This window comes from Eulemur rufifrons, chromosome 3 (assembly GCF_041146395.1).
Source record: "Eulemur rufifrons isolate Redbay chromosome 3, OSU_ERuf_1, whole genome shotgun sequence".
Taxonomy (NCBI): domain Eukaryota; kingdom Metazoa; phylum Chordata; class Mammalia; order Primates; family Lemuridae; genus Eulemur; species Eulemur rufifrons.
In genome coordinates this window covers 60,186,769-60,213,488 of record NC_090985.1, presented here as the reverse complement: position 1 = coordinate 60,213,488, position 26,720 = coordinate 60,186,769, and the positions used below count along the sequence as shown (strand labels likewise).

At 34.0% G+C, this 26,720-nt stretch overlaps 1 protein-coding gene across 1 annotated transcript in view; it reads left to right on the top strand.

The window, feature by feature from the left end:
• Positions 1 to 26,720, top strand: part of VPS13B (vacuolar protein sorting 13 homolog B) — a 754,271-nt gene that overhangs the window by 545,785 nt on the left and 181,766 nt on the right. The window contains exon 35 of the mRNA XM_069465462.1: positions 10,664 to 10,801. Coding sequence (XP_069321563.1) covers positions 10,664 to 10,801 — 138 coding nt within the window. The remainder of the gene's footprint in view (positions 1 to 10,663; positions 10,802 to 26,720) is intronic.

Below are 26,720 nucleotides of genomic sequence, written 5' to 3'. Positions count from 1 at the left end.
AATTATTTTCTAATATCGTATTTAATCTACTTGTTTTTTGGCTGTACTGCTTTGTAATATATTTTATTGTTTGCTCTGGGGTTTCCTGTAGACATGCCTAATATTTCACAGATTATCTACTTAGAGGTAACATTTTATCCTTTCAAGGAAAATGTAGGAGCCTTACAACCATATAGTTCCTTTACTGTCTCCATTTGTGCTATAATTATCAAATATATTACATATACATTTATTGAAAAACTTACCAGATACGATTTTGATCTTCATTTCAGTTATCTTACATATTTTAAAAAACTGAAGAGGAAAAAAGTATTCTTTTATAATCCCAGGTGTTTACCGTGCCCAGTGTTTCTCCTCCATTCCCAAACGTCCACATTTCCCTGTGGTACATTTTCCTTCAGTTTTAAAAACTTCCTTTTGCATTTGTTTTAGAGCAGAGCTGCTAGCAATGAATTCTCTTAGTTCTCCTTCATCTGAGAGTATCTCTTTTTTTCTGAATTGAAAAAAAAAAAATGAAGGATATTTTTGCTAGCTGTAAGATTATCGGTTGACATTTCTTTCAGCATTTTAAAGTTATTGTTCCACTGTCTTCTGTCCTCTGTAGTTTCTGATAAGGAATCCATGTCCATTCCAATCATTGTTTCCATATATGCAATGTATTGTTTTTCTCTAGCTGTTTTTTTTTTTTATTTCATCTTATTGTTATGGGGGATACAGAATTGCAGGTTACATACATTGCCCATGTACCGCCTTTCCCCCCAAGTCAGAGCTCCAGACGTGTCTGTTCCCCAGATAGTCTAGCTGTTTTTAAGATTTTTTTCTTTATCTTAGGTTTTCTATAGGTTGATTATTATGTATCTGGGATTGTTTCTTTAAATTTATCCTGTTTGTGGTTCTCTGAACTTATCCACTCTCTAAATTTATGGGGTTTTGTTTAGTTTTGTTTACCAAATTTGAGAACTTTTTGGCCATTATTTATTCAGATAGTCTTTCTGCACCAATCTCCTTCTGGGATTCCTGCTTAGCTTTTTAATGTCCCATAAATTCCTGAGACTCTCATTTTTTTTTCTTTTTTCCCCCTCTTTGTTATTTAGATAGGGTAATTTCTATTAAATTTTTCAGTTCTAAAATTTCTATTTTTTTTGTAGTTTCTGTTTCTCTGTTGAGAACTTCTATATTTCCATTCATTTCAGGTGTGTTTACTTTTACCTCATGAAATATAGTTGTAACAGCTGCTTAAAGTCTTAAATGCCTGTGTCACTACCACCACTGCACAACCATCACACTCCCCTACACACACACACACCCCCCAACCCTCCCCAACCCCTGGGGCAAAGCCAGGAGAAAGAGTAAAAAAGAAAAAGCAACAGGATTTCTCCCATACTCTTAAAACCACAGGGGCCTCTTGAAACTCTGACTCAGGTGGGGCAAGGGCAATATATGTAACCTAAACGTTTGTACCCCCGTGATATGCTGAAATAAAGAAAAAAATTAAAAAAGAAAAAAAACTAGTAAAATGTTGACACCAAAAAGAAAAAAAGGCCACGGGGTCCTTAATTCCCAGACAGTATGTCTGTTGCCGTTTTCGTTGTGTCCTTGCCATACTGTAGACCACAATGTAGGACTCATTCTCAAGTCAAAGCTGTAAGAGAAAAGAGCAAAAACAACAACAATAAAACAAAAACAAAACAAACTGGGAAATTACCACCATATAGGTCATAGCCACAAATTGGACTTCCCTTCCCTATCTGCATTGTTTTTATTTACTTTTCAGAATCCTCATGTATTTATTTGCTTATTGTATTTTTTACAAGCATTTTAATTTTAAGCAGCAAGAGAGTTAGGCTGTAGTGAGCTTATTCTAGTTTGGGCTGCCACCAGAAATCCTGCAATTTAAAAATAATAATAATATTTTCTAGTCCATTAGAAAATGGCTTTCTAAGAGACTTAATACAGAATTTCCTCCAAAAGTGATACTTTTATATCTTTACCTCTCTGAATACAGATCAGTTAAAAATATTATAATCAATAATTACTGCTCCTAGGGAGTCATCAGCATTAACTTGATTCTTCTGGTGTCACCATTAAGCAAATACTCAAAGGGCAGCAATGGTGTTTTCTCCATGTTTTCCTTAGGACTCTGCTTTCATATATTACAAAATCGAGTTAGAAGAGAAAGTGCTGTGAAATTCAATTCCCCCTTGTCAACCTGCCTTTCCTAGTACATGTGACTGATGTATATATAAAATTATATAGTTAAATATATGTGCATGATACCCTTTATCCTTAGGGTATATATCCAAGACCCTCATTGGTTGCCTGAAACCGTGGATAGTAGTGAACCCTATATATACTATGCTTTTTCCTGTACGTACATACCTATGATAAAGTTTAATTTATAAATTAGGCACAGTAAGAGATTAACAACAATAATAAAATAAAACAATTATAACAAGATACTGCAATAAAATTTATGTGAATGTGGTCTCTCTCTCTCTCTCTCTCTTTCTCTCAAAATATGATATTTTTGTACCACAGTTGACCACAGGTAACTGAAACCGCAGATAAGGGAGGCTTATTGTATACAATCAGCCCTCAGTATCCATGGAGTCCACATCCATGGATTCAAGCAACTATGGATCAAAAATATTTTTTAAAACATTGTGTCTATACTGAACATGTACAGATTTTTTTTCTTGTTATTATTCCCTAAACAATACAACATAACAACTATTGACTTAGCACTTACATTGTATTAGTTATTATAAGTCATCTGGAGATGATTTAAAGCAGCAGTCCCCAACCTTTTTGGCATCAGAGACCAGTTTCATGGAAGACAATTTTTCCATGGAAGAAAACTTTTCCATGGACAGGCGGCGGGGTGGAGGGGCACTGTGTGGAGCTCAGGCAGTGATGTGAGGGGTGGGGAGCAGCTGTAAAAACAGATGAAGCTTTGCTTGCCTGCCCACTGATCACCTCCTGCCATGCAGCCAGGATACAGGCCACAGACTGGTACTGGGCTGCGGGTGGGTGGGCAGGTGTTGGGGAGCACAGATTTAAAGTATATAGGAGAATATACATAGGTTGTAATGCAAATACTAGGCCATTTTATATCAGGGACTTGAGCATCCATGGATTTTGATATCTGTGGGAGGTCCTGGAACCAATCCCCCACAGATACCAAGAGGCTAATGTATATATACACACATATATACGTTTTTATATATATATCCTAAATTCTATATGAGGTGCTACCCAGAATAGATGATAAATAGAATCTATATCTATACCTATAATATATTTTAGAAAGCTAAAGTGAGTAAAAATGATGAAATTACTTATGGTTTTGAAAGTATTATTGATGAAGTATAATCCCCAATCTGCATAATTTAGTAATACTAAATTATGCAATAATTATGTTAACTATATCTTTAAGCTATATATAGTGCTGTGTTTTACTTCCTTGATATAAAACTAGGAAGACTATTTAAAGACTAAATTATCTACTTGAATTTCTTGCATGACTGTCAATACTAATAATCTACTTCAAATGATTTTTCATCTAGTTCAAGTAGATAATACATCTGTGAGTTAACAGGTTTCTTTATAATTTATTAAAATAATGTGGCAATGGGCTTTCCCATGCCCTTCCTACCTGGAGCAACCTCTAAGAGAAATGAGATCTTCTGCCAGCACCTTTATATGTAGCAGCTGTATTATTGGCAGTTCTCGTTTAAATAAAGATGTATGTAGTTGTTTTTAACATAATCGTATTAGTTGTGTTTATAAATATTTAAAAATTGGTATTTGTTTTGTTTAAGGTAATGGAGTCCAGATTTGAAATTGCCTCATATCTTGACTATGCGGCCCAAGGCAGCCTCAAAAAGTCATTTTTCTTCTTGTTTGTTTCAGGCTTTTTTGTTTGTTTTTGAAGAAATGACTGTGCCATCTGGTCAATTGTGAAGGAGTTGAACCATTCTGAGGGAATTTAACTAACTCTCATACTTCCTTAGTACACAGTTAGTCCAGTATCTTGTTACTCATAAATGTGTGCTAGGAACTAAAAAAGAAACCAATTGAAAACAGTTGCCTCTACCCTCTTGCAACTTATTTACCTGATTATAACTTTTCAGACATCAGCTAGACTAAAATACAGAACTTAAAGTTTATTAGAGTGTATCACACTGAAAAAGCAGCTATTAACACACTTCTGTGTAGGACAGTGTAACATCCAAGAAATGATATCACTAATATGGGACACTCTCTGCAATTTGAAGTTTTATAAATGCTGCAAGTATAGCTTAAAGTCCAATTAAGAGTCAAACTTGAAATACAGAGTCCAATGAGAGCTCTAGATTTAGAGTTTTTTAGTCCTGAGTTCTAATCCCGGCTCTGTTCCTTACAGCTGTATGACCTTGGGCAAGTTATTTAATCTCTCTAAACCTTGGTTTCCTTATTTATAATATGGAGATAATACTGGTAGTAACCTCCTAGGGTGCCTATGAGGATTAAATAATATGTGTAAAGTTCTTAGCTAAGTGTGTGGCACGATGCTCAATGAATGTTAATATTATTGTTGTTTCTTTTATCACACTGTTAATGTCTTTAATTCTATTTTTAAATAGTGGTTGTAATTGGCCCTCAAAAAATTCACATCATTTCAGTGTAATTATGGCCATTATGTAGTTTGAAAAATTTTAGTTATAGTAATTGGCTTTTTTACCCTCTCATGAATAGGACTACAGAAAATGTGCCAAAGACATTTGAATAAACCAACAGTTGAAAAGTCATAAAATAGCTTCTTACACCTCATAAATCATATCTTGACTTCATTTAGTTATTGTGACTTTAAGAAAAGGATTAAATTACATGTCTCTTTAGAATTAAAGGTTTTATTAATGTCCTTGGAAAGACTTAGAATTAACCTATGACTTTAATGTCAGAATGATCACAACTTGAGCATTTATCTGAAAATTTAGTCTTGCTGGCCAGTAATGTGAAATGGAATTATTACTTTTACAGGAATCAGCAAGTAGGTAGATCTCTTAAATGAGAGGCAGTGTAGTACCTCACTCAGGGAGAAAGTTGGTAAGAAGGGTAAATAAGAAATGACCCAGCCAGTGGGGGGAATTAATATTATATTGGAAAAGGTATTAGAATAGAAATCAGAAAACTTGACTTTTAATCTTGGTTCTAATGCCAGAGCTCTTTGAGGCAAATAACTGAATTTCTTGGTGCTTTAGTTTCCTTATCTCTAAAATAGATATAATATAATATCTGATGTTAGTACTTTAATGGTTTAATCTGAACTTCAAATGAGATATTTATGAAATGCCTTGAAAATATGAAGTACTATTCAACTATAAGTTGGAACTTCTATAATTATTAGCAGTGAAGGGAGAGCTTCAATAGACCTTCATTTTGGGGCATGAGGAAAAGATTAGTGCCCTGGCCTTTGTGACACCCACTTTAATTATCAACATTTACTTAAAACAAATGAAAAATGGGGATGGAGGAATCATTTAAAGGCACTAGATTGGCTTTAATGTTACATGACACAGACTTTGGTTAGAGCAGAGAAGAGGTTTACAGATGGGATTGAGGTGGTCTTCCTTGGATGTGTGACTACATGGTTTTTTTTTTACCAAATGTCCTGTGAAGAATCCATGACATGTGACTCCTAAGTGTCAGAAAAAATAAAAATAAAATATCTGAAACTCACATTAGAATTTAACATGACAACAACCAAAAGGGAAAGAGATCAAGAACACCATAGAACAGCACAGAAAATAAATTAAAAGTTCACTGAATGATATTTCACATATTATCTGTTGGTTAACATCATTAAGTAGAAAGAACACACTTCCTTCTAGCAAGGTATGGAAGACTTGGTTCTAAAAGTAAGAGCCAGTGGACACTGATGATCAAACATCACTTTAATCCCTTCCTCTTCCTGTTCCTGTGGGCCGCCAGCCTTGGGTTTCAAACCACGACATTTCTTCTTGTCCTTCCCATCACATCTTATGAGGTACAGAGCAGGTACAGAATAGCAGAGCAGGGGGGGAAATGCTTACGAATAAATGCCTGGATATCCACAAGGAAATGGTGGCACTTACCTTGCATCCAGAGCAATTTAGAATTGGTATAATATGAATCATATTTTCTAGATCTGATGATGGAATTAAGGAGATGTTAAATTGAAGACCGTACAGGAAGAATATAAGAGTCATGCCGCTCTTCATTAGTCATTAGAGTGTAAGGGACCAAAAAGGGTGATTTTTCAAACTTGAGTCATTTCTCTGTGACTCTGACATACCCTTCCTCTGCTACTGCTGCCTCATCTAAACGCAATGACTACAGGCGTATCCAAAGTAGAGGTTTTAGCCAAACTGGGAGAGGAGCCACCAGCCCTGTCATGCATTCAATATTCATCAACCATGCAACCTGTATTTTTCTGGATATTCCTAATTTCAGTTTTTCTGTTTTATTAAACCTGTAAATTTAAGCATACTTTTAAAACCAGGTGTACTAATACTTTGTTGGGAAATAGTCCATTTTGGCTTCCTTGGATATATTTCCTAGACTTTTACAGTTGCTTTAATTTCTAATTTCTGTTCTGCTTTCAACTATTGCCAGTTGGTTTATTTTATCTCCCATTAAGTCATCTCCCCCTGTAATTGCTTCAGGGCAGGCTCCTAGGCTAGGTGCCAGATGGCCAGGCCCTCTAACTTCAACTCAAAAAAGGGGCACCTACACAAAACCTTACCTCACTTACCTGGAAAACTGTTATTTACATTAACAGGATTTACTGTTGCCCCAGTTTATACTTTGATGAGGGAAAGACATCAAATATCCATTGAAATGCTTATTATTTTTCCCTTTATGTTAATTTTTTATAAATGCTTGTTAAATAGTCCTATTTTGTCTTCAGTTGTGAATAACTTAAAGGTCTATATGTCAGCATATATTTAGGATCATCCTAGAGATGATCAACCTCTAGTATTTAAAAAAAAGTCTATATATGTGTGTGTGTGTGTGTGTGTGTGTGTGTATGTATAAAGAGGTTTTTTACACTGTAGTTTACTAAATCTGTGTCCTATTTCTTTGTTTTATTCACTGAACAATACCATTTGAAGCTCTTCTATATCGGTACATGAGATTGACTCTGTTTTTATCAGCAGCATAATATTCTATGCAGTATTCATAGTATACTCATAAGTTATTTTGCCATTTCTCTATAGATGGATATTTAGTTTTATTTTCTTCAGATTTGTAATATTTCAAATGATGCTATGGTCAATTTATTTGGACGTCTGTGTATTCTTAAGTATTTCTTTAAGATCAAGTCCTACAGATGCCTTTCTGATTCTAAGGACATGGACATTTGGAATTTAGATGGACACTCACTGTCAGCCTTCTCCCCTGCCAATGCAAAAATACTGCATGTACACTCTTATCCACCATCCATGGGAGAATCCGTTTCTTTTCCTTCTCCCCGACACAAGATATTATAAATCTTTTTAATTTATGATAACCTGATGAATGAAAAATTGTATTTCTTGTTTTCATTTGTATGTCCCTGATTAAGAGTGAAGCTGAGCAGATTTTTCCCATTTTTCATAAAGCAGTGCTCTCCAGAAGGATTCAACAGCTAAAACTAAAAACAAAACCTTAAAAGTACTTTAAGAAACTATAGAAAAATATATAATCACGTAGGAATAAATTCATAAAGTAAAAGTTAATAGATTTTTATACCACATCTGAAAAAAAAAAAGATGCTTGCAAAAAGCATCAGGATACAACTAAAAGACAACCTCTTTTTAAAAATATGAGAAAGTATTTGCTAGATATGACAAATAAAACATTAATACTCAGAATATATGAAGATCTCCTACAAATCAGTAAGAAAAAGAACCCTATAGAAAAATATGTAAATAAATACTTGGTATAAGAGGAATCCTCAATAGCTGATGAATGAAAATGCTTAACCTGCTTGGGGTTTTTTTTTTTTTTTTTCCTATTAACAATATAAAATGGCTGTCTTATTATGTCAGTACATATAGATTTTATTGATTCTCTTACACAATTATATGGATTACCTTATTTATTTGGACATTAATCTGTTAATGGACATCTGGGTTGTTTTCCTTTTTTTTCTTTTTTTGCTATGAGAAACAATTCTCCAGTGAGTGTGTGTATGTTTCACACTCACCTGATTTCTTCTTTGGATTAAATTCTTACAAGTTAATTTGCTAGACCAAATGACACATTTAAAGTTTGTTATGTATTATAAAATTCCCCTCCAGAAAGGCCTGCCACTGTTAGATGAGAGTGGACCTCTCATCAAGAACCACAGACACAGGCATTATCTTTTTTTAGTCTTAGCCTATCTGGTAGGTGAAAAACTCTTCCTTATTTTAAAAAAAATTATTTCTTTGATTATTGCTAAGATTTAGTAGCTTTTAATGCTCATATTATTAAATGTTTATATGCCATTTATTTTTTGTTAATTGTTTTATTTCTTCATTTATTAATTGCTTATTCTGTCCTTCACTAATTTTTATATTGGTATCTATGTTGATTGTGTGAATTCTTTGTGTATTAATGGTATCCTTTTTCTGTCTCTGTCACATATGTTGCAATTTCATCTTTTTTGTTATTTGACTTTTTACTCATCATGTTCTTTGTCAAAAGTTTTATATGGTTACATAACCATATAAAAGATGTCAGTCTTTTATTATGTTTTTTAGTTTTGATGCTTTATTGTTATTGTTGTTAACGTACAATATGATAGTTAATGTACTTATATTACCTCAGTATACATTATTCTGTTACTTGGAATCCTTATCCCTAGAAAAATGTGGAAAATAGATTGTGTATTTTAAGTGCCACAAGGATAACAATTCTTCCAACACATACAAGTTTGAATATGCAGTTCCTTTAACTTGTTTTACATATTATCCTGTTTTGCTTACCAGTTTTTTAATGCATCATGTTAATATTTCTACATCAATTTAATTCATCAATTCATCTCTGTTCATTACTTATTTTGTAAATAACGTAATGAACAGAGACAAATTAAAGCAATATAAATAGTGCTTTTATCTGTGTTTTCTGTTAGATCATTGTTCTCTCTTTCAATTGTATTCTCTTCAAAATAAAGAATTATGTCTCTTTATATAGATCTAGCACAGTACCACTTACTTGATAATAACTACTTTTGATGACGGTTACCTAGATGAGACCCTAGAAATAGATACTCAGATCCTGGCAGGTTACGTGGCTTCTACAAACTGATTATACCTCCTATCAGATGCAACAGACTTTTGTCATCCTTTCACCAGACTTAACCATTATATTTAAAAGAGAATAGTATAATGTTACTATGTAATGGATCTACTATGCATATTCTCACTGCTTTAAATTCACTGATCATATAAAAAGAGAAGAATGAACTAGCCTAATGTTTGATCTTTACCATGTAGATCTAATGTCATGATCAATTGCTTTCAGTATTTTCTTTGAAATCACATAAGGTTCATATGTGCCAAATTTCATAAGGATCACATGATAAGGTCAAGAAATACAAATTCCAAGGCAGAATTTATATGCCCACTTCACATATGACAGTAATACTAAATAACCATATGTTGAATATAATACACTATATGTAAATGCTATTCTTGAAAGCCATCCAGTCAATAAAACCCAAAATAAATAACACTTTAATAACACATTTCAAATAGACTGAAAATGGAATATATGGACTCTATGGCAAGAACATCCCTATAAAATTGACATTCAGAGGCCATTAAAACAGAGTAAAACAATCATGAAACTAAAGAAAAACTGAATATTTAGAAGTTTTTAAAAAGCTTACTACACTGTATGCCAAGATACAACAGTTGTTTTTATTTAAAAAGCTATTTCAATAAAAACAGTGGATTTCTAAGCATTAAAAAGCAAATTCAGTTTGCCATCACCAATAGCCAAAAATACTTTTTAAAAAATACAAATATTAACCATAAAAGGTAAAAAAAAAAAACAAAACATAGTATTAAACATTAAAAAGTCAAAACAGAAAAAGCTCAAGTTTTCGTCATAATTGGGACTATTAAAAGATTGACCAATTTTTATCATTAAAAGTTATAGGAAAGCTACTGAAGTTAACTTCAAAGGCCTAGCAGTAAAAAGTGATTGTAATATCAGTAAAACTCTGAAATAGATCAAATAGCCATAAGTAGTACTAATCCACTGTATCTTTGAGCATGTATGTGCCTTTTTTTAAGATGGCAAGATTGGTCTTTATTTAAAATTTGTTTCCAACATCACATTTTAAAAAATATCCAGCCATTAAACTGTTAACAGTAGCTCAGAGTTCAGAAACTTTGCCTTCACTCAAAGATGATATGAGTTAAGATTTGAGATTTTTTTTTTCTCTTTGGCCTGATTGTGGAAAACATGGTTTTGTCATCTCACCGTGTACAGAGATAGTTCATCTTTTTTGATACAAGTATATGTGTAGTGTATGTGTACAAATGAAACAATAAAGGTTGCATATAATTAACCATTTTTTCCTCTTATTTATCAACTCAAACTCATACTCCAAAATGACATGTCTGTGATGTAATTGATGTTTTTAATTCCAATTTTGTCACTTTAGATCCTGGGAAGACTTTGCCTGAAGTCCTGGATTACTGCACTGTTTGGCTGCAGACAGTGCCTGGAGAAATAGACAGCAAAAGTGGTATTCCACCTTCCCTTGTAACACTACAAATTAAAGACTTTCTTAATGGACCAGGTAAGAAAGTCATAAGTGTGTGTACATTTTTTTCATGTGAATATATTAACATGTATGTAGTATCTGTTAGTAATCTTGACCTTTCTTGCAAAAAATGAATAGTTCATTTGTTTACCAGAAGTATACTTTTTTCAGGCTGCCCTTTCTAGAGATCAAAAGGCAAATATAAATATGCATTAAAAATTATCATTAGCCTGACAAAAGAACTTATCAATTAAAGAATAGTTGACTGGAAGGCAAAGTCCCAATATTTTATTACTATCTTTTCTTTTAATTGTATGATCTTAGAGATTTGATCTAATCTTCTATACCTTAGTTTTCTTACCTGTATATGAAGAGAATAAAATGGACGGATGGATAGGATAGGACACATGCTATACATACATAAAATAGATTCAGTTCAGTGGTTAAGTAGGCCTATCTTAAATGCTTAGGAAAGTGCTTCAGACACAGTATTCAGTTTTAGATTGATGCATATATCAAAATCTATTGAGTGCTTACTATGTCCCGGGTACTAAGCACTTTACATACTAATATAAACCCAAGGAGTAGGCACTGTACTTATCCTTATGTTATGGATAAGGAAGCTAAGACTTAGAAAAGTAAAGTGAATTGCCTGAGGTCTTAGTAACATAGGAGCCATTCAAACTTAGGTCTTTATGATCTCAAAGACTAGATCTTAACTTCTGTACTATGCTACTTTTAGCACAACTAAGGATTTTTCCTCTCTTCTTATCTTCCTCCTCCTCCTCCTTTTTCCTGCTATTTTTCTTCTTCCTTCATCTCATGTTATTCTTTCCTCACCTGAGTGTGGTCTTAGCTATTATTTAACAGAAATTACTATTAATACATTTCAGTTTTCCTTTTGTTTTATACTTACAGTGCTTCATAATGTTAGTCATTAAATATTAGTTTCTTCATTAAGAATTTAAAACAATGTTGTACTGTTTTAGGATCTCTAGCAATACTCTGCAAGGCATGAATTTTAATGAAGGAAAAATATCCATATGTAGACCTCGTTGAGTATGTGTGTTGTGGCATGCCAATGCACTTACGATCCATAACTACAGATGGAGAAGACTAGTCATGTCTGGAGTAAGCTGAGCCTTTTAACTTTCACTGGGACTCAGTTCTTCTTCAGTGTATTTCTCCATTGCTGGGATTATAAATGTGTAGAAGTATGAAGAACTACTTCTAATCATGACAAATATCTAGATATGGTTTTAAAGACTTGAAGGAAAGCAAGAAACTGATGGTGAACAATATAGGAGTCACTCAAGTGTTGAAAGAAGCCTTTGGAGTGAGTTCATAGATGGATTAGAGAAGTGTGAGTCCTAGCATTTCATTAGTGAGTGTGAGGTACCATCTTTCATTAAATCCAAGCCACCATCAATGGTAAGAAAAAACATTCTATGTACACCAAGAAAAAAGAAAAACATTTGCCATTTACAGTATGATACAGTGTTTTCTTATTACATCAGTTGCAGGGCACTTCCCTGATTGCAGAGTTGTTCATTTGTGAAAGTCTGAACATGATAGAATAGGGTAAGAACATATGATTAATTCATGGAGGCATGACAAGGAAACTTGGATTTACCTCTTATTTTTCAGTTTTAGTTTGAGGTTTCTTTTGATTTTAGGCACTTTCGCTCACTTTGACTAGAAAGTTCTCTTATAGTTTACATTTGATTGATTTGTTTGTAAAAGGGATAGGATTTGCTAGTTGATGGTAAATTGTGTACCATATTTTCAAGGCAACTAAATAAATTGAATTTTAAGAGAAATGCCAATGAATGAGAAATTGGATATTTTTAATCCTAGCATTTAATGTGACTATGTGGTAGAAATATGATTTATAAATGATATAAATAGTTGTACTTTTGTATTTCTTAAGATTCTTTTAAAATTGGAAATTAGACACATACTATTTTTGATTTTATGTCCATATGATAATAGTGATAATACATTTGGAGATTTGAACTTTAAAGTAAATGAAATGAAATAGTTATTTTATAGCAATGATTCTTAAACTTGAGTCTGCATTTGAAGACTTTCTGGGGAGTTTGTTAAAATGCAAATAGTGATTTAATAATTCTAGAAGGTAGGGCTTGAAAGTCTACATGTCTAACAATTTCCCAGGAGAAGTGGATGCTTTTTGTCTAGGTACTATACTTTTTGTAGTAAGTTTTATATGACTCTGAATAAAATTCCTTTTAAAAATTATATATATGATAGTTTTATATATGAATTTTTGAAAGCCTTTAGTCACAGTTTTTGAAGGTCAAACTGCAGATATTTGGTACACAGGAGAAGGGAATGATAACAAAGAAAGATGACTGGTTTTTAGAATGGTGCTTTTATTATGAAAAATCAAATGTAATATCCAATAAATAAGTTCTTCAAAGTCTAAAACTTTTTAACCAAAGGTACTTTTCTTTTCTTTTTATTTGAGGGAAGTTTAGTTTGAATAAGATATCAACTGTATGGAATTTCTGTTTAAACAATAACCTAACAGCCTGGAACTGCTCCAGAATTTATCTTAGAAAAAAATTTTCTTACTGTGATCAGTTGTCATTTAAGTAAATAAGTAGATGTTATTCTATAGAGTGAGTATATTCTCTCGCTACACAGTGAGATTGCCAAGTTACATTAATTTAGAAATCAAAAAGCTATAGCAAAGAGTAAGACTTGTACACCACTAATTAAATGGGAATAACAGGACACATTAAAACATCTTTTGCCATATGAATGTATTATTTTATAGATTTTTGGCAACTCAAAAAAATTATATTTTTTCCACACTTTGAATAATAGGATGCTAAGAGGAATATCATTTATGCTGAGACTGAGGAAACAAATTTCAGCTTTATGTTTCCCATTACCATTCCCATTCTTGAAAAATAAAAATGAGCATTAAAAATAATAATAAAAGTATTAAAAATAATACTTCTAATTTTTATGTAATGTTATTTTGTTATCACAACTTTTGAATTTAGCCTTTCAGATTTATTTTTCAGGTTTTATTTTCACTAAACAAAGTGATACAAATGTTGCTCTTTCACATTTTTTTTTGGAAAAATAATTCAGAGTTCTTGAGTATTACCTTATTCCCTCTGTTCACGTAATAGTACCTTAGAGCAAATGGTAGGTCCCAACTTCTACATCAAAAACCTCCTTCAAAGCTTTCCAACCCCCACCTTTTTCCTTCAGAGGCAGCAATTGTACCCATTAGCAAGGTCAGTGGCTTGGAGAAACCTGGAAAACAGCAGCTACCAGAAACCCACTAGAATAATATCTCCAGCAGGTGATAGATTAGTTGGAACAAATTGGAACCATTGCAGTTCAGCAATCCTGGTTTCTTTCAAGCTGTTTTTAAAATGTCGTCATTTTAATACACAATCTAAGCCCTGCGGAACAGTCCACAGCAGGTTAATTTGAATCATATGATGTGTCACTGCCCTCAGCTGACATGAGCTCTATTCCATGTGTGAAGCCATAATAAATCCATTCCCAACCGAGGAAAATTCCTCGTGAGAAGGTGAACTAATCCAGGCCTCACACTGGCATGCTAGCCCTCCATAATTGAAAGCAGGGCCACCTGTTCCCAGCACAGTTAGCCTATAGAGAAAAAACTAGCATTAGATCAGATACTTCTTATATTGAAAAATCATTCATACTTCTTGCAATTCAAATTCAGCTGTGAAGTGTTTGGTATGACATCATACAGAAATGTAGGAATGTGCCCACTTGATCCCATTTTAAAAGTTTTGTTAACCATAAGATTTCTTAACTTTGAAATGAGATTTTTTTTTTTAATTTAATGAGAGCTGACACGTGAGAAGGACTGGTGAGGGTGCAGATTTTTCTAATTAACTCAGGGTCATTTGCAAAAACATTTGAGCTTCCTGGTATTTTTTTCATTTTTCTTTTTTAGGCAAATTTTTGAACCACTGTCACTGTAGCCATGAAATGACATTTAAATGACAACAAAAAACAGAAGTACCAAATTGGAAGAACATTCCCAATTCATTTATATTTTATTTTAAATTATTGGTTAGCATGCCACGTTCATCATATAATTTAAATAACATGGTTATATCAAACACAAAGTTATGAATGCAATTTCACATTTCTTTTAGTTTAGTATATACATGGTATAAACACATAGCTACTGATGTCTTTCTCCTAACAAAATCACTTCTTTAGTCTCATCCTGTTTAGGTTAATAAATTAATAAATTCATTAATTTATCTATGTAGTTTTCAGTTTTTCTGATTTCATTCTAGCTTTGGATTGGTCTCATCTCTGGTTTTTCTGATTTTTGTTTAAAAACTCTGTTTGACTTGAAGCAGTTATAATCCTATTTTGAATGTAGTTTCTTCTTATATTTTATGGGTTAATTAGTGTTTTAGAGATTACAGTGATTTCATTTTTACTTTAAAATAATTAGTAAACATCCTAAACTATTGCATTTCCACAAACCTCTTTGATTTGAATGAAAGTGTATACTTCAGTGCTGTGAAATATTAAAAGAGTTCTCAGGTACCATAACACACCATTCAAATAGGTTTATTTATATGAATATAAAGTAGAACTTTTAAGTATAAAATATAAGTATTTTTGAAATGTTTCTACCTTTCTTGGTGAACTCTACGTTTCTGTTATTATTGAATTCATTATTCAGTGGGGGTTAATTCAGACATATCTTGAAGGTGACTGATTCGGGGGGAGTAAGATATCTGAAAAAGATGAAACAAATAGTCTGACATTTTCTGGAGTAGAAAATGAAAAATAAGTACTATGATTTTTTTGTTAAAAATGTTTTTCTATTGCAAATTTCAAATGGATTTTTATTTATTTCTAGCTTTATTGAGGTATAATTGACAAATAAAAATTATATAAATTTAAAGTATACAATGTGATGTTTTAATATATGTATCATTGTGAAATGATTACCATAATCAAGCTAATTAACATATCTATTACCTCACATAGTTACAGGTTTTTATTTGTAGTAAAACACGTAAGATCTACTCTAGCAAATTTCAAGTATATAATACAGTATTATTAACTATAATCATAATGCTGTACATTAGATTGCTAGAGCTTATTCATTTTGAATAACTGAAACTTTGTACTCTCTGACTTCCTATTTCTCCCACCCCGCCGCCCTTGGCAACCACCACTCTAATGTCTGCTTTTATGAGTTTGACTTTTGTAGATTCCTCATATAAATGAGCTCATACAGTATCATTTTTTGTCTTTTTCTTTCTTTTTTTGAGACATGGTCTCACTCTGTTGCCGGGGCTAGAGTGCATTAGCATTATCATAGCTCACTGCAACTTCAAACTCCTGGGCTTGAGTGATCTTCCTGCCTCAGCCTCCCAAACAGCTAGGACTACAGGTGCATACAACCACTCCTGGTTAATTTTTCTATTTTTTTGTAGAGACAGGATCTCATTCTTGGTCAGGCTGGCCTCAAACTCCAGGCCTCAAGCAGTCCTCCTGTCAGCTTCCCAAAGTGCTGGGATTACATGTGTGAGCCACCATGCCCAGCTAATTTGTTTTTTTTTTTTTTTTTGTCTGGCTTATTTCACTTAGAATAATGTCTTCCAGGTTCATCCATGTTGTTGAAGATGGAAGGAATTCCATTTTTTTTAAAGCTGAATAGTATTCCATTGTGTTTATATATCACATTTCTTTTTTTTTTTTGAGACAGAGTGTCGCTTTGTTGCCCTGGCTATAGTGAGTGCCGTGGCATCAGCCTAGCTCACAGCAACCTCAAACTCCTGGGCTTAAGCGATCCTACTGCCTCAGCCTCCCAAGTAGCTGGGACTACAGGCATGCACCACCATGCCCGGCTAATTTTTTCTATATATATTTTAGTTGGCCAGATAATTTCTTTCTATTTTTAGTAGAGACAGGGTCTCATTCTTGCTCAGGCTGGTCTCGAATTCCTGACCTCGAGAGATCCACCCGCCTGGGCCTCCCAGAGTGCTAGGATTACAGGCATGAGCCACCGCGCCCGGCCATATATCACATTTCTTTATCCATCTGTTGATGAACACTGAGGTTGATTCTATCTCTTGGGTATTGTGAATTATAGTGCAATAAACATGGAGTTCCATCTATCTCTTTGACATACTGATTTCATTTCCTTTGGATCTATACCCAGTAGTGGGATTGCTGGATCATATGGTAGTTCTACTTTTAATTTATTGAGGACTGTCCATACTGTCTTCCATAATGGCTATCCAAATTTACATTCCTACCAACAGTATGCAGGAGTTCCCTTTTTTCCACCTTTTCCAATACTTACTATCTTTTCACTTTTTGATAGTAGCCATTCTAACAGAAATACGGTGATATTTCATGGTTTTGATTTGTGTTTCCCTGATGACTAGTTATGCTGAGCACTTCTTCATATACCTGTTGGCCATTTGTATGTCTTCTTTTGAAAAATGTCTATTTAAGTCTTTTGCCATTTTTTAATTGGGTGCTTTTCTTGGTATTGAGTTGTTTGAGTTTCTTACATATTTTAGATACTATAGTATCTAAATCTTAGATAGTAACCTCTTATCAGATGTATAGTTTGCAAATAGTTTCTCCCATTCTATAAACCTTCATTCTGTTGTTTCCTTTGCTAGTAGAAGCTTGTTAGCTTGTTATAGTACCATTTGTCAATTTTTGCTTTTGTTGCTTGTGCTTTTGATGTCACATCCAGAAAATTATTGCCTAGACCAATGTCATGAAGCTTTTTCCCTATGTTTTCTTCTAGTGGTTTCATAGTTTTGGGGCTTACATTTAAGTCTTCAATCCATTTTGAGTTGATTTTTCTGTATGGTGAAAGATAAGGGTCTAATTTCATTCTTCTGCAGGTGGCTGGCTGTCCAATTTTCCCAACAGTATTTATTGAAGAGATTGTCTTTTCCCCATTGTGTGTTCTTGTCATCTTTGTTGAAAACCAATTGGCTATTAATATGTGGATTTATTTCTGTGCTGTCTATTCTGTACTATTGGTCTGTATGTCTGTTTTTATGCCAGTACTATGCTGCTTTGGTAATTATATCTTTGTAGTATATTTTGAAGTCAGATAGTGTGATGTTGCTAGCTTTGTTCCTTTTGCTCAAGATTGCTTTGGCTATTCAAGATCTTTTATAGTTCCATATGAATTTTAGAATTATTTTTTCTATTTCTGTGAAGCATGTCCTTGGTATTTTGATAGGAATTGCATTGAATCTGTAGATCAATAGCATGGACATTTGGCTAGTACAGACATTTTAATAATACTCTTCTAATTCATGAACATGGGATATCTTTCCATTTATTTATGATTTCTTTAATTTCTCTCATCAGTGTTTTATAGTTTTCAGTGTAGAGCTCTTTCACTTCTTTGGTTAAATATATTCATTTACTCCTAAGTTTATTCGTATTTCTTTTCTTTCTTTCTTTTTTTTTTTTTTTTTTTTTTTTTTTGTCAACAGGGTCTCACTCTGTTACCCAGGCTGGAGTTCAGTGATGTAATTATAGCTCAATGCAGCCTTGAACTTCTCAAGCAATCCTTATGCCTCAGCCTCCTGAGTAGTAGCTAGAACTCCAAGTATGCACCACCACCAGCAACCTGGCTAATTTTTCTTACTTTTTGTAGAAACAGGGTCTTGTTATTCTCCTGCCTCACCCTCCCAAAGAGCTGGGATTACAGGCATGAGCCACTGCACCCAGACTGTTTTCTTGATTTCTTTTTCAGATAGTTCACTGTTAGTATAAAGAAACACTACTGATTTTTATATGTTGAATTTGAATCCTATGACTTTAGTGAATTCATTTATTAGTTCTAACGGTCTTTTGGTAAAGCTTTTAAGTTTTTTTGTATACAAGATCATGTCCTCTGCAAACAGGGACAATGGATGCCTTTTATTTCTTTCTCTTGCATAATTGCTCTGCCTAAGACTTCCAATAGTACTATGTTGAATAAGAGTGGTAAGAATGGACATCCTTATCTTCTTCTAGATCTTAAAGGAAAAGCTTTCAACTTTTTCTGCTCCATATGATATTAGCTGTGGGTTTGTCATATATGGCCTTTATTATGTTGAGGTACGTTCCTTGTATGCCTAATTTGTTGAGAGTTTTTATCATGAAGACTTATTGAATTTTGTCAAATGCTTTTTCTGCATTCATCTATCAAAATGATCATATGGTTTTTGTCCTTCATTCTGTTATGATGTGTCACGTTTATTGATTTGCATATGTTGAACCATTCTTGCATGCCTGGGATGAATCCCACTTGATCATGGTGAGTGATCTTTTTAATGTACTGTTGAATTTGGTTTGCTAGAATTTTGTTGAGGATTTTGTATTTATCTGCTTTAGGGATATTGACCTGACATTTTCTTTGTTATATTTTTGTCAGGTTTGAGGATCAGGGTAATGCTAGCCTCATAAAATGAGTTTGCAAGTGTTCTCTTCAGGTTTTTGGAAGAGTTCGAGAAGCATTGGCATAAGTTCTTTTAAGTGTTTGGTAGGCCAGACTATTCTTTGTTTGTTTGTTTGTTTGTTTGTTTGTTTTATGAGACAGAGTCACACTCTGTTGCCCAGGCTAGAGTGCAGTGGCATCATCATAGCTCACTGCAACCTCAAACTGGTTGGCTCAAGCAATCCTCCTGCCTCAGCCTCCTGAGTAGCTGGGACTACAGGCACATACCACCACACCCAGCTAATTTTTTTATTTTTTGTAGAGGTAGGGCCTTGCTGTTGCTCAGGCTGATCTCGAACTCCTGGCCTCAAGCAATCCTCCTGCCTTAGCCTCCAAAAGTGCTAGGATTACAGATGCGAGCCACCATACCCAGACCCAAATTAATTTTTTTAATAAGCTTTTTTATTTTATTCAAATAACAGTCTGATTTTAATTATACAATGTTTCACCACAGAATCAATAAGCCACATTATTTACTTTCTAGCACTGTAGAATGAAGGGACTTTAAATCTTTGAAGGTCTAGCTGACAGTGGTGCCTACAGAGGACTACACTTCTCAGCTACTTGACTAAGTAACAGGACCCAAAGAGTTACAGAAACTGGTTGTGGGGATGGCAAAGTGATACGGGACCAGTACCAGCTCTTGCAAAGGGAAGTTAGTGGAGTGGCAGTTATTTAAATGTTTAAAATTTATTTTATTTTATTTTAGAGATGAGGTCTTGCTCTGTCACCCAGGCTGACGTGCAGTGGTATGATCATAGCTCACTGCAACCTTTTTTTTGTTGTTGTTGTTGTTGAGACAGAGTCTCATTTTGTTGCCCAGGCTGGAGTGAGTGCCGTGGCGTCAGCCTAGCTCACAGCAACCTCAGACTCCTCGGCTTAAGCGATCCTACTGCCTCAGCCTCCCGAGTAGCTGGGACTACAGGCATGTGCCACTATGCCCGGCTAATTTTTTCTATATAGATTTTTAGTTGTACATATAATTTCTTTCTATTTTTAGTAGAGACAGGGTCTCGCTCTTGCTCAGGCTGGTCTCGAACTCCTGACCTCGAGCGATCCACCCGCCTGGGCCTCCCAGAGTGCTAGGATTACAGGCGTGAGCCACCGCGCCTGGCCACTGCGACCTTTTTAACTCCTGTGATCCTTAACTCAAGTGATCCTTCCAGCTCAGCTTCCCAAATAGCTGGGACTACAGGCATGTACCACCACGCCCAGCTAATTTTATTTTATTTTTGTAGAGATGGGGTCTCACTATGTTGAGACAGATCTCAAACTCCTAGCCTCAAGCACTCCTCCTGTCTCAGCCTTCCAAAGTGCTGGGATTAGCAGTGTGAGCCACAGCACCTGGACTATTTAGATTTTTTTATTTCTTTATGTGGTCTAATTTTGTTGAGATTCTTTCCTCTACAGAAGAGAATAAGAGTAATTGGAGGATATCTTTCTAAGAACATGGAATAGGCTAAAGTTGAAGAGAAAAAGAACATTATCAGTCTTCGTCTAATTCTAACTTTCCAACTTTCTGCATGCAAACAGCTCTTTTTTTTCATCCATTTATTTCTTCTTAATTACAGTTTATGTTCAATGCAAATTAATTCCATAATTTGAGAGGTTACTATGAGTCAAAGCATAGATACAGAAATACAGTATAATCCAAAATGGATGTATGGTATTCAGGTATAACGCAAAAGGGAATTCACACACAGTAGTTTCATACCTGTTTGATTTGGTTGTTCCTGTGTAGGTTTCTAAGATGGGGAAAAATTGACTTTGGTCATCAAAACTACTGTGGCCATATTAGATACTAGAACATCAAAGCATCAGTGTGTGACTGTGTGAACAAAAGACTTCAGGGAGTGTCTATTTTTACAGGGTTTTCTGTATGTTGAGGTAGTTATAAAGGATTTATTGCAGAATCAAACCCACTTTTAGGCTTAGGAACAGGTTCTAACTATCTAAAAATATTGACTAGTAACAAAAAGTGTTCCAAATGTGGCTATTCTGATCCATAGTTTTGGGGTTTTTTTTTTTTTAAGTATTTACGGAAAGAGTATAAGAGTCTTTGTGGATTCAATGCAAGTTAGTTTCCAGTCTTCACTTTCCACAATCTTGATTTACAGTTTTAGCTCCTTCACATTTTTGCCTTTTTAATTTCAAGATTTGTAATTTTACCTTCAAAACAGATCATTTTTTAAGTTGTAAAAAGTACTCAACATATGCAGAAATAAAAGGCACTTTGAAATTAATCCAGGTCAGTGCCATTCTGCTCTTTGGAATCAATTTAGCTAAATTAACCTAGTGCTCTGTTGAATGAATATTGGTTTTGGGAAATGCCTACTATTTGACTCTGTAAGGATAAGTCTCAAAGGAAAAAAAAAAAGAAAAAAAGAGTTCAGTTTCCAAGAGAACAGTGATAGTTTACAACGTAAAACTTCATCTAGAGTATATTGCAATTAAATTAGTATTGCTAAAACAATACATTAAAGATTTACACTAACAACTGGAAGTTCCTTATAATGTACATATAAATAGAATCATGAAAGCTTTTTATATTACCTATTTTATGGCCTTATAGAATTAATGAATGAAATGAAAACTGAATCTCTATTCTACATCACATCCTTTATTTCTAGACGAGATAAAATCTATCCTTATTTTCAAGATAGTTTTAAGTATTCATATTTCTTAAGCCACATTCAAGGAAGTTATATCTTGACTAATTTTGGATGTTGCCTCTCTTCATCTTGTACATGAAATTCCAGAAGATTTAATATTGGCATTCATCATCTAGTCAAACCCTTCACATCTTCTTCAAACCAATCAAATTTGGGATTCTCAACATTTTCTGTGTCAATAAAAGAAGATGTGGAATTACTAGATTTAATAAAGACCTGTTTTCCTTGTCACATTGGACTGCTACATACCATTTGGATCGGGTTTAGAAGATAGGGAAGTACATGTTTCTTGGCCTGAGTCATTTACCAGTAGAGATGTAGAAGAGAGATTGAGACTACATGGAGACTAGCTGTTGACTGACGAGTACTGCCAGCTGCCATGGTGGGGGCATTAGCTGAGAGAAAACCGGTACAATTACTCTATAATTAGAAGTCAACAAGTCAATACTTAATCATAAAAATATGTGCCTGAGTAATTTTGCCAGTAGTGATGATGCCCAGATCCCAATAATAAGGATCATGAACTTCTGCTGGTTTACCTAGGTCAAAGACCTGTGTCAGTCTCTGAGCCTGCTCTTAGTACATAAGACAGCATATACCCACTTCTACTTGGTATACCATCATTAATTAAAGCACTCATGTATGCCACTACTGAGGTCTTTACACTTTACATTTTGAGTGAAAACACGATCTCATTGTCATGGGCAGCTTTCCCGGTTTTCTAGCTCTAATACCTGTGAATACTTCATCTCCACTGTCCACTGTCATCATGAATACCTTTACTTGGACACTGTAACAAAAATGTGAATTTGAATTGCTAAATACGAGGAAAAAAAGTTACAATGACCTAGTAATAAAAATATTTCTTACTCGAGTTATGATAGTCCACAAAGTCAAGCTTGATTATAGATGTATTCGTTTTGTGTTTTGCATTTACCTCTCTAAGGTGTGGAATAAAAACATCATCATTCCTGTGTCTGTACATAGCCATCCCCTGTATATGCTGAATGTTTTCCTAGTAAGCCTTGCTTGTCTAAAAAAATTTTTGTCTTTTGCAAATAAAATTCCAAAGGAAGAAACACTTAACAAAGAAGTTTTTTTTTTTCAGAAATGTTATGATTTGAATATAACAAGCCATATTGAATCCATTGGGTTTTTGTAATAGATTTCATAATACATCATAAATGTAAGTAATATGATGACTAATGGGTCAAGTAAAGTTGGAACATTTTAAATGAGAAAAGAGCTGGAACACTTTTCAGGAAACTTTTTCAGTTGATGTTTGGTCCCCCACTAGGTGTGCATTAACATAAACTTAGGGGAATCACCTCTGGGACTTGAATTCCCTCTATGATTTCATTATTACAATATGATTCTTTTCCTTTAACTATTAAGTCATCTTCTAGGGTGATAGGAGCATAAAATAAGTGTAATTTATTTGTATTTGTCAAATCTTTTAACTCAATAGTCATTCTGTTATCCTGTTTCCTGGTAGCTGTTCAGAAAGTTTTGAAGGGTAATTAGAATCTAATAATTGACAGGCATGAGTTTACTTGGTAACTTAAAGATACAAAATATGTTCTGGGGATGGTGAGAAAATAGATCTGGCAGAGAAGTAGATGACTCAGCTGAGAGATTCTCTATAGCTGCATATTCCTAAAATCAAAACATTGAAAATAATCCATTAAAGTTCAATGAGAAGTATGAAAAAATTCTAATCTCTTATACATAAGAATCTGATAATAATTAGAATGAAATTTACATTAACGATCTCTGCCTGGTTCTTTATCAGGCTGTATTTTCAGTTCCTGTAACACATTATTCTATATAGCTCCTGCTGTGTTTCTGTTAAATAAAACTTTTCTAGTCCATTTCTTCAATGTTTTTATCTTAATGAGGTTAATATTTGTAACAATTTTTAAAAAGTATAAAAAAAACAGAAAAAGTTGATTGTTCAATTTTTTTTTTATTTTTTATGTTTAAAAATGCTAATTTTGTTGCATAATTTTTCCCATTTGTAAAAATAACCTTCCTGTCATTATGAGACTGAAAGTATTTCCAATGAAAGCACTAATGTTCTACCACAAAAAAGTATCTAGCTAGTTCAAGGAAGTGAAAGTCTAGAGACACAACACACATGCTGATGAACTTTATGCATATAATAAAGGGAGCTATTTCATTTGTGGTGCTTCTCATTCTGGTGTGTACTTCTTGTCTCTTGGTGGCCCTGGTACTTTTGAAAGGAATACCTAATATTACAATATGGCCTCATTTAAACTCTGCTTTTTTGGCTCTTGGCCTTTTGTCCTGTCTGACTTGTCCAAATGGGACTTCCCTCACACATAGAACAGAATGTGTTTTCCAAGGAATGTGGCTCAGCACTCTCTCTTTATAGAGGAGGCTGGAGTGAGGGACTCTGTGGCCCACTGAACGGCCCTGGTGCAGCAGTTACACTGTATGCAAACAAATATCAAAAAAAAATTTGAAAAGTGAAATATTTAAATGTCTTAAATAACTATTTCTCATTAAAAGTTAACATTGCATCCATTTGGACTATAAATAGCTCTGCTCAATTTTCAAACTTTCTAAAAAATTTCATCAGCTGCTGCTCAGTGAGCATTGGTAATCCTAAATTTAAGACCATCTAAAGAATGAAGTTTTGATACATAAATAGCAGTTTTGACATGACCTTACAGGAAAAATACACCAAGTGTCCAGAGTGTCTGAATAAGTAACCCTCTTCTACCAAAACACTGGTCTGAGAAAGAGTCATCTAGTAACCAGCACCACAAAAAGTTAACATTAAAAATTCACTGCTTAAACTCACAAAACAAAACAAATGTATAAGAAATTTAAATAATTAAACTTTTAAATGATTTTTAAATCATTCTGTGGCATTTATACTGGTGAAGTCATTCATTAAAGTTTAAAACCACACTGAGACTTTTAGGACAAACTATGAGAGATGGAGATCCAAGATATTGCTTCAGATTTTCTTGTTCCCAAGGTATTTTGAGTCCGGATTAATTGTTACTTGTGCACTGGTGATCTGATAGAGATTTATGACTCTTACAAAATAAAACAAGACAGGCAACTGTAGTAATTATGTATTTGCCAGCTCCATTTTGAGGTATCATCTTTGTATTGAATAAATATTGTAAGTTGTCCTTTTATGTTGCCTTGGGAAATGGATCTTTTTGATTTCAGACGAGTCAGAGAAGTTATATTTGCTAGAATAAGGTCAATAATGTAATTCAAATAGATTCACAGCTGAAATTCACCAGTATGGTTGATGGTTAGTATGCATTTTTTTTCTGTATTATCATAATTTGAACTCTAATGATAAAAAGGAATTTTCTTTTAAAAATTATTATGAGCAAAGCTATTTATAACAATATATTAATTCTCTTGATTAAACTACTTTGGATCCTGCCAAATTGACCCGTGCTTTTGAGTTTTACTGGCACTGACTCTAGGTGTTAGATTAAAGTTCCTAATTTTCATCTGCACAAGCTTTGAAATTAGTAAGATCAGGACTGGTCTATGGCTTTCCTAACATTTAGGAAGAGCATTCCTATTTCTCACCTTCTGCAGAAGGGCCACCCTGATCCCACAGTTAAAGGGCTCAGTATAAATGTTATACTTTTTGTTGGAGGGCCTGTGGAGAGTGGAAAGTAAACAAAAACTTATGAGCTTCCCCTACGTATAAGAGCCATGGGCACATTCAAGACCTTTAGCTTTTTGAGAAACACATATATGGGTAAAAAAATAATGAAATAGAGTCGGAAAAATTATTCTGTCACCCATATGACAAAGTCGTTAAACTAATCTTTTAAATTAATAATTTTTTAATTCGTATCCAATAAAATTAACTTTTGGTATACAGTTACATGAATTTTAACACATGTATAGGTTCATATAACCACTACTCCAGTCAGAATTGTCTTAGTCCATCTCGTGTTGCTACAGAGGAATTCCTGAGGCTGAGTAATTTATAAGCAAAAAAGGTTTATTTGGCTCACAATTCCAGATGGCTGGAAAGTTAAAGATTGGGCATTTGCATCTGTTGAGGCCTTTAGGTTCCTTCTACTCATGGCAGAAGGTAAAGGGAAGCTGGTGTTTGCAGAGATCATATGGTGAGAGAGGAAATGAGAAGGGCGAGGTGCCAAGCTCTTTTTAACAGTTAGCTCTCCTGGGAACTAATAGAGTTCACCCCTGAGGGAGAGCATCAATCTATTCATGAGGGATCTGCCCCCATGACCCGAACACCTCCCTACTAGGCCCCAGCTTGCAATACTGCCACACTGGGGATTAAATCTCAATGTGAGATTTGGTGGGGACAAACCATATCTAAACCACAGCAAGGATATAGAACAGTTCAATCATCCCAAAACCTCCTTCCTTCTACTCCTTCATAGTCACACCCTCCCCCAAACCCTGACCCCTGATAAACATTGTTCTCTATCACTTTAGGGTTTTTTTGTTTGTTTTGCCTTGTTGAGAATGTCATACAAATAGAATCATATAGCAAGTAACCTTTTGCGAGGGGGTTTTTTCACTCACATGCTGCCTTTGAGATTTATCTAAGTTGTTGCATGTATCAGTAGTCCTTTTTTCTTTTGTTGCTGAGTAGTGTTCCATTATGTGGATATGCCACCCTTTAACAATTCATCCATTGAAGGACAACTAAGCTGTTTCCAATTGTGGTGATTATGAATAGAACTACTTTAAACATTTGTATGTAAGTTGTGTGAACTTAAGTTTTTGCTCCTCT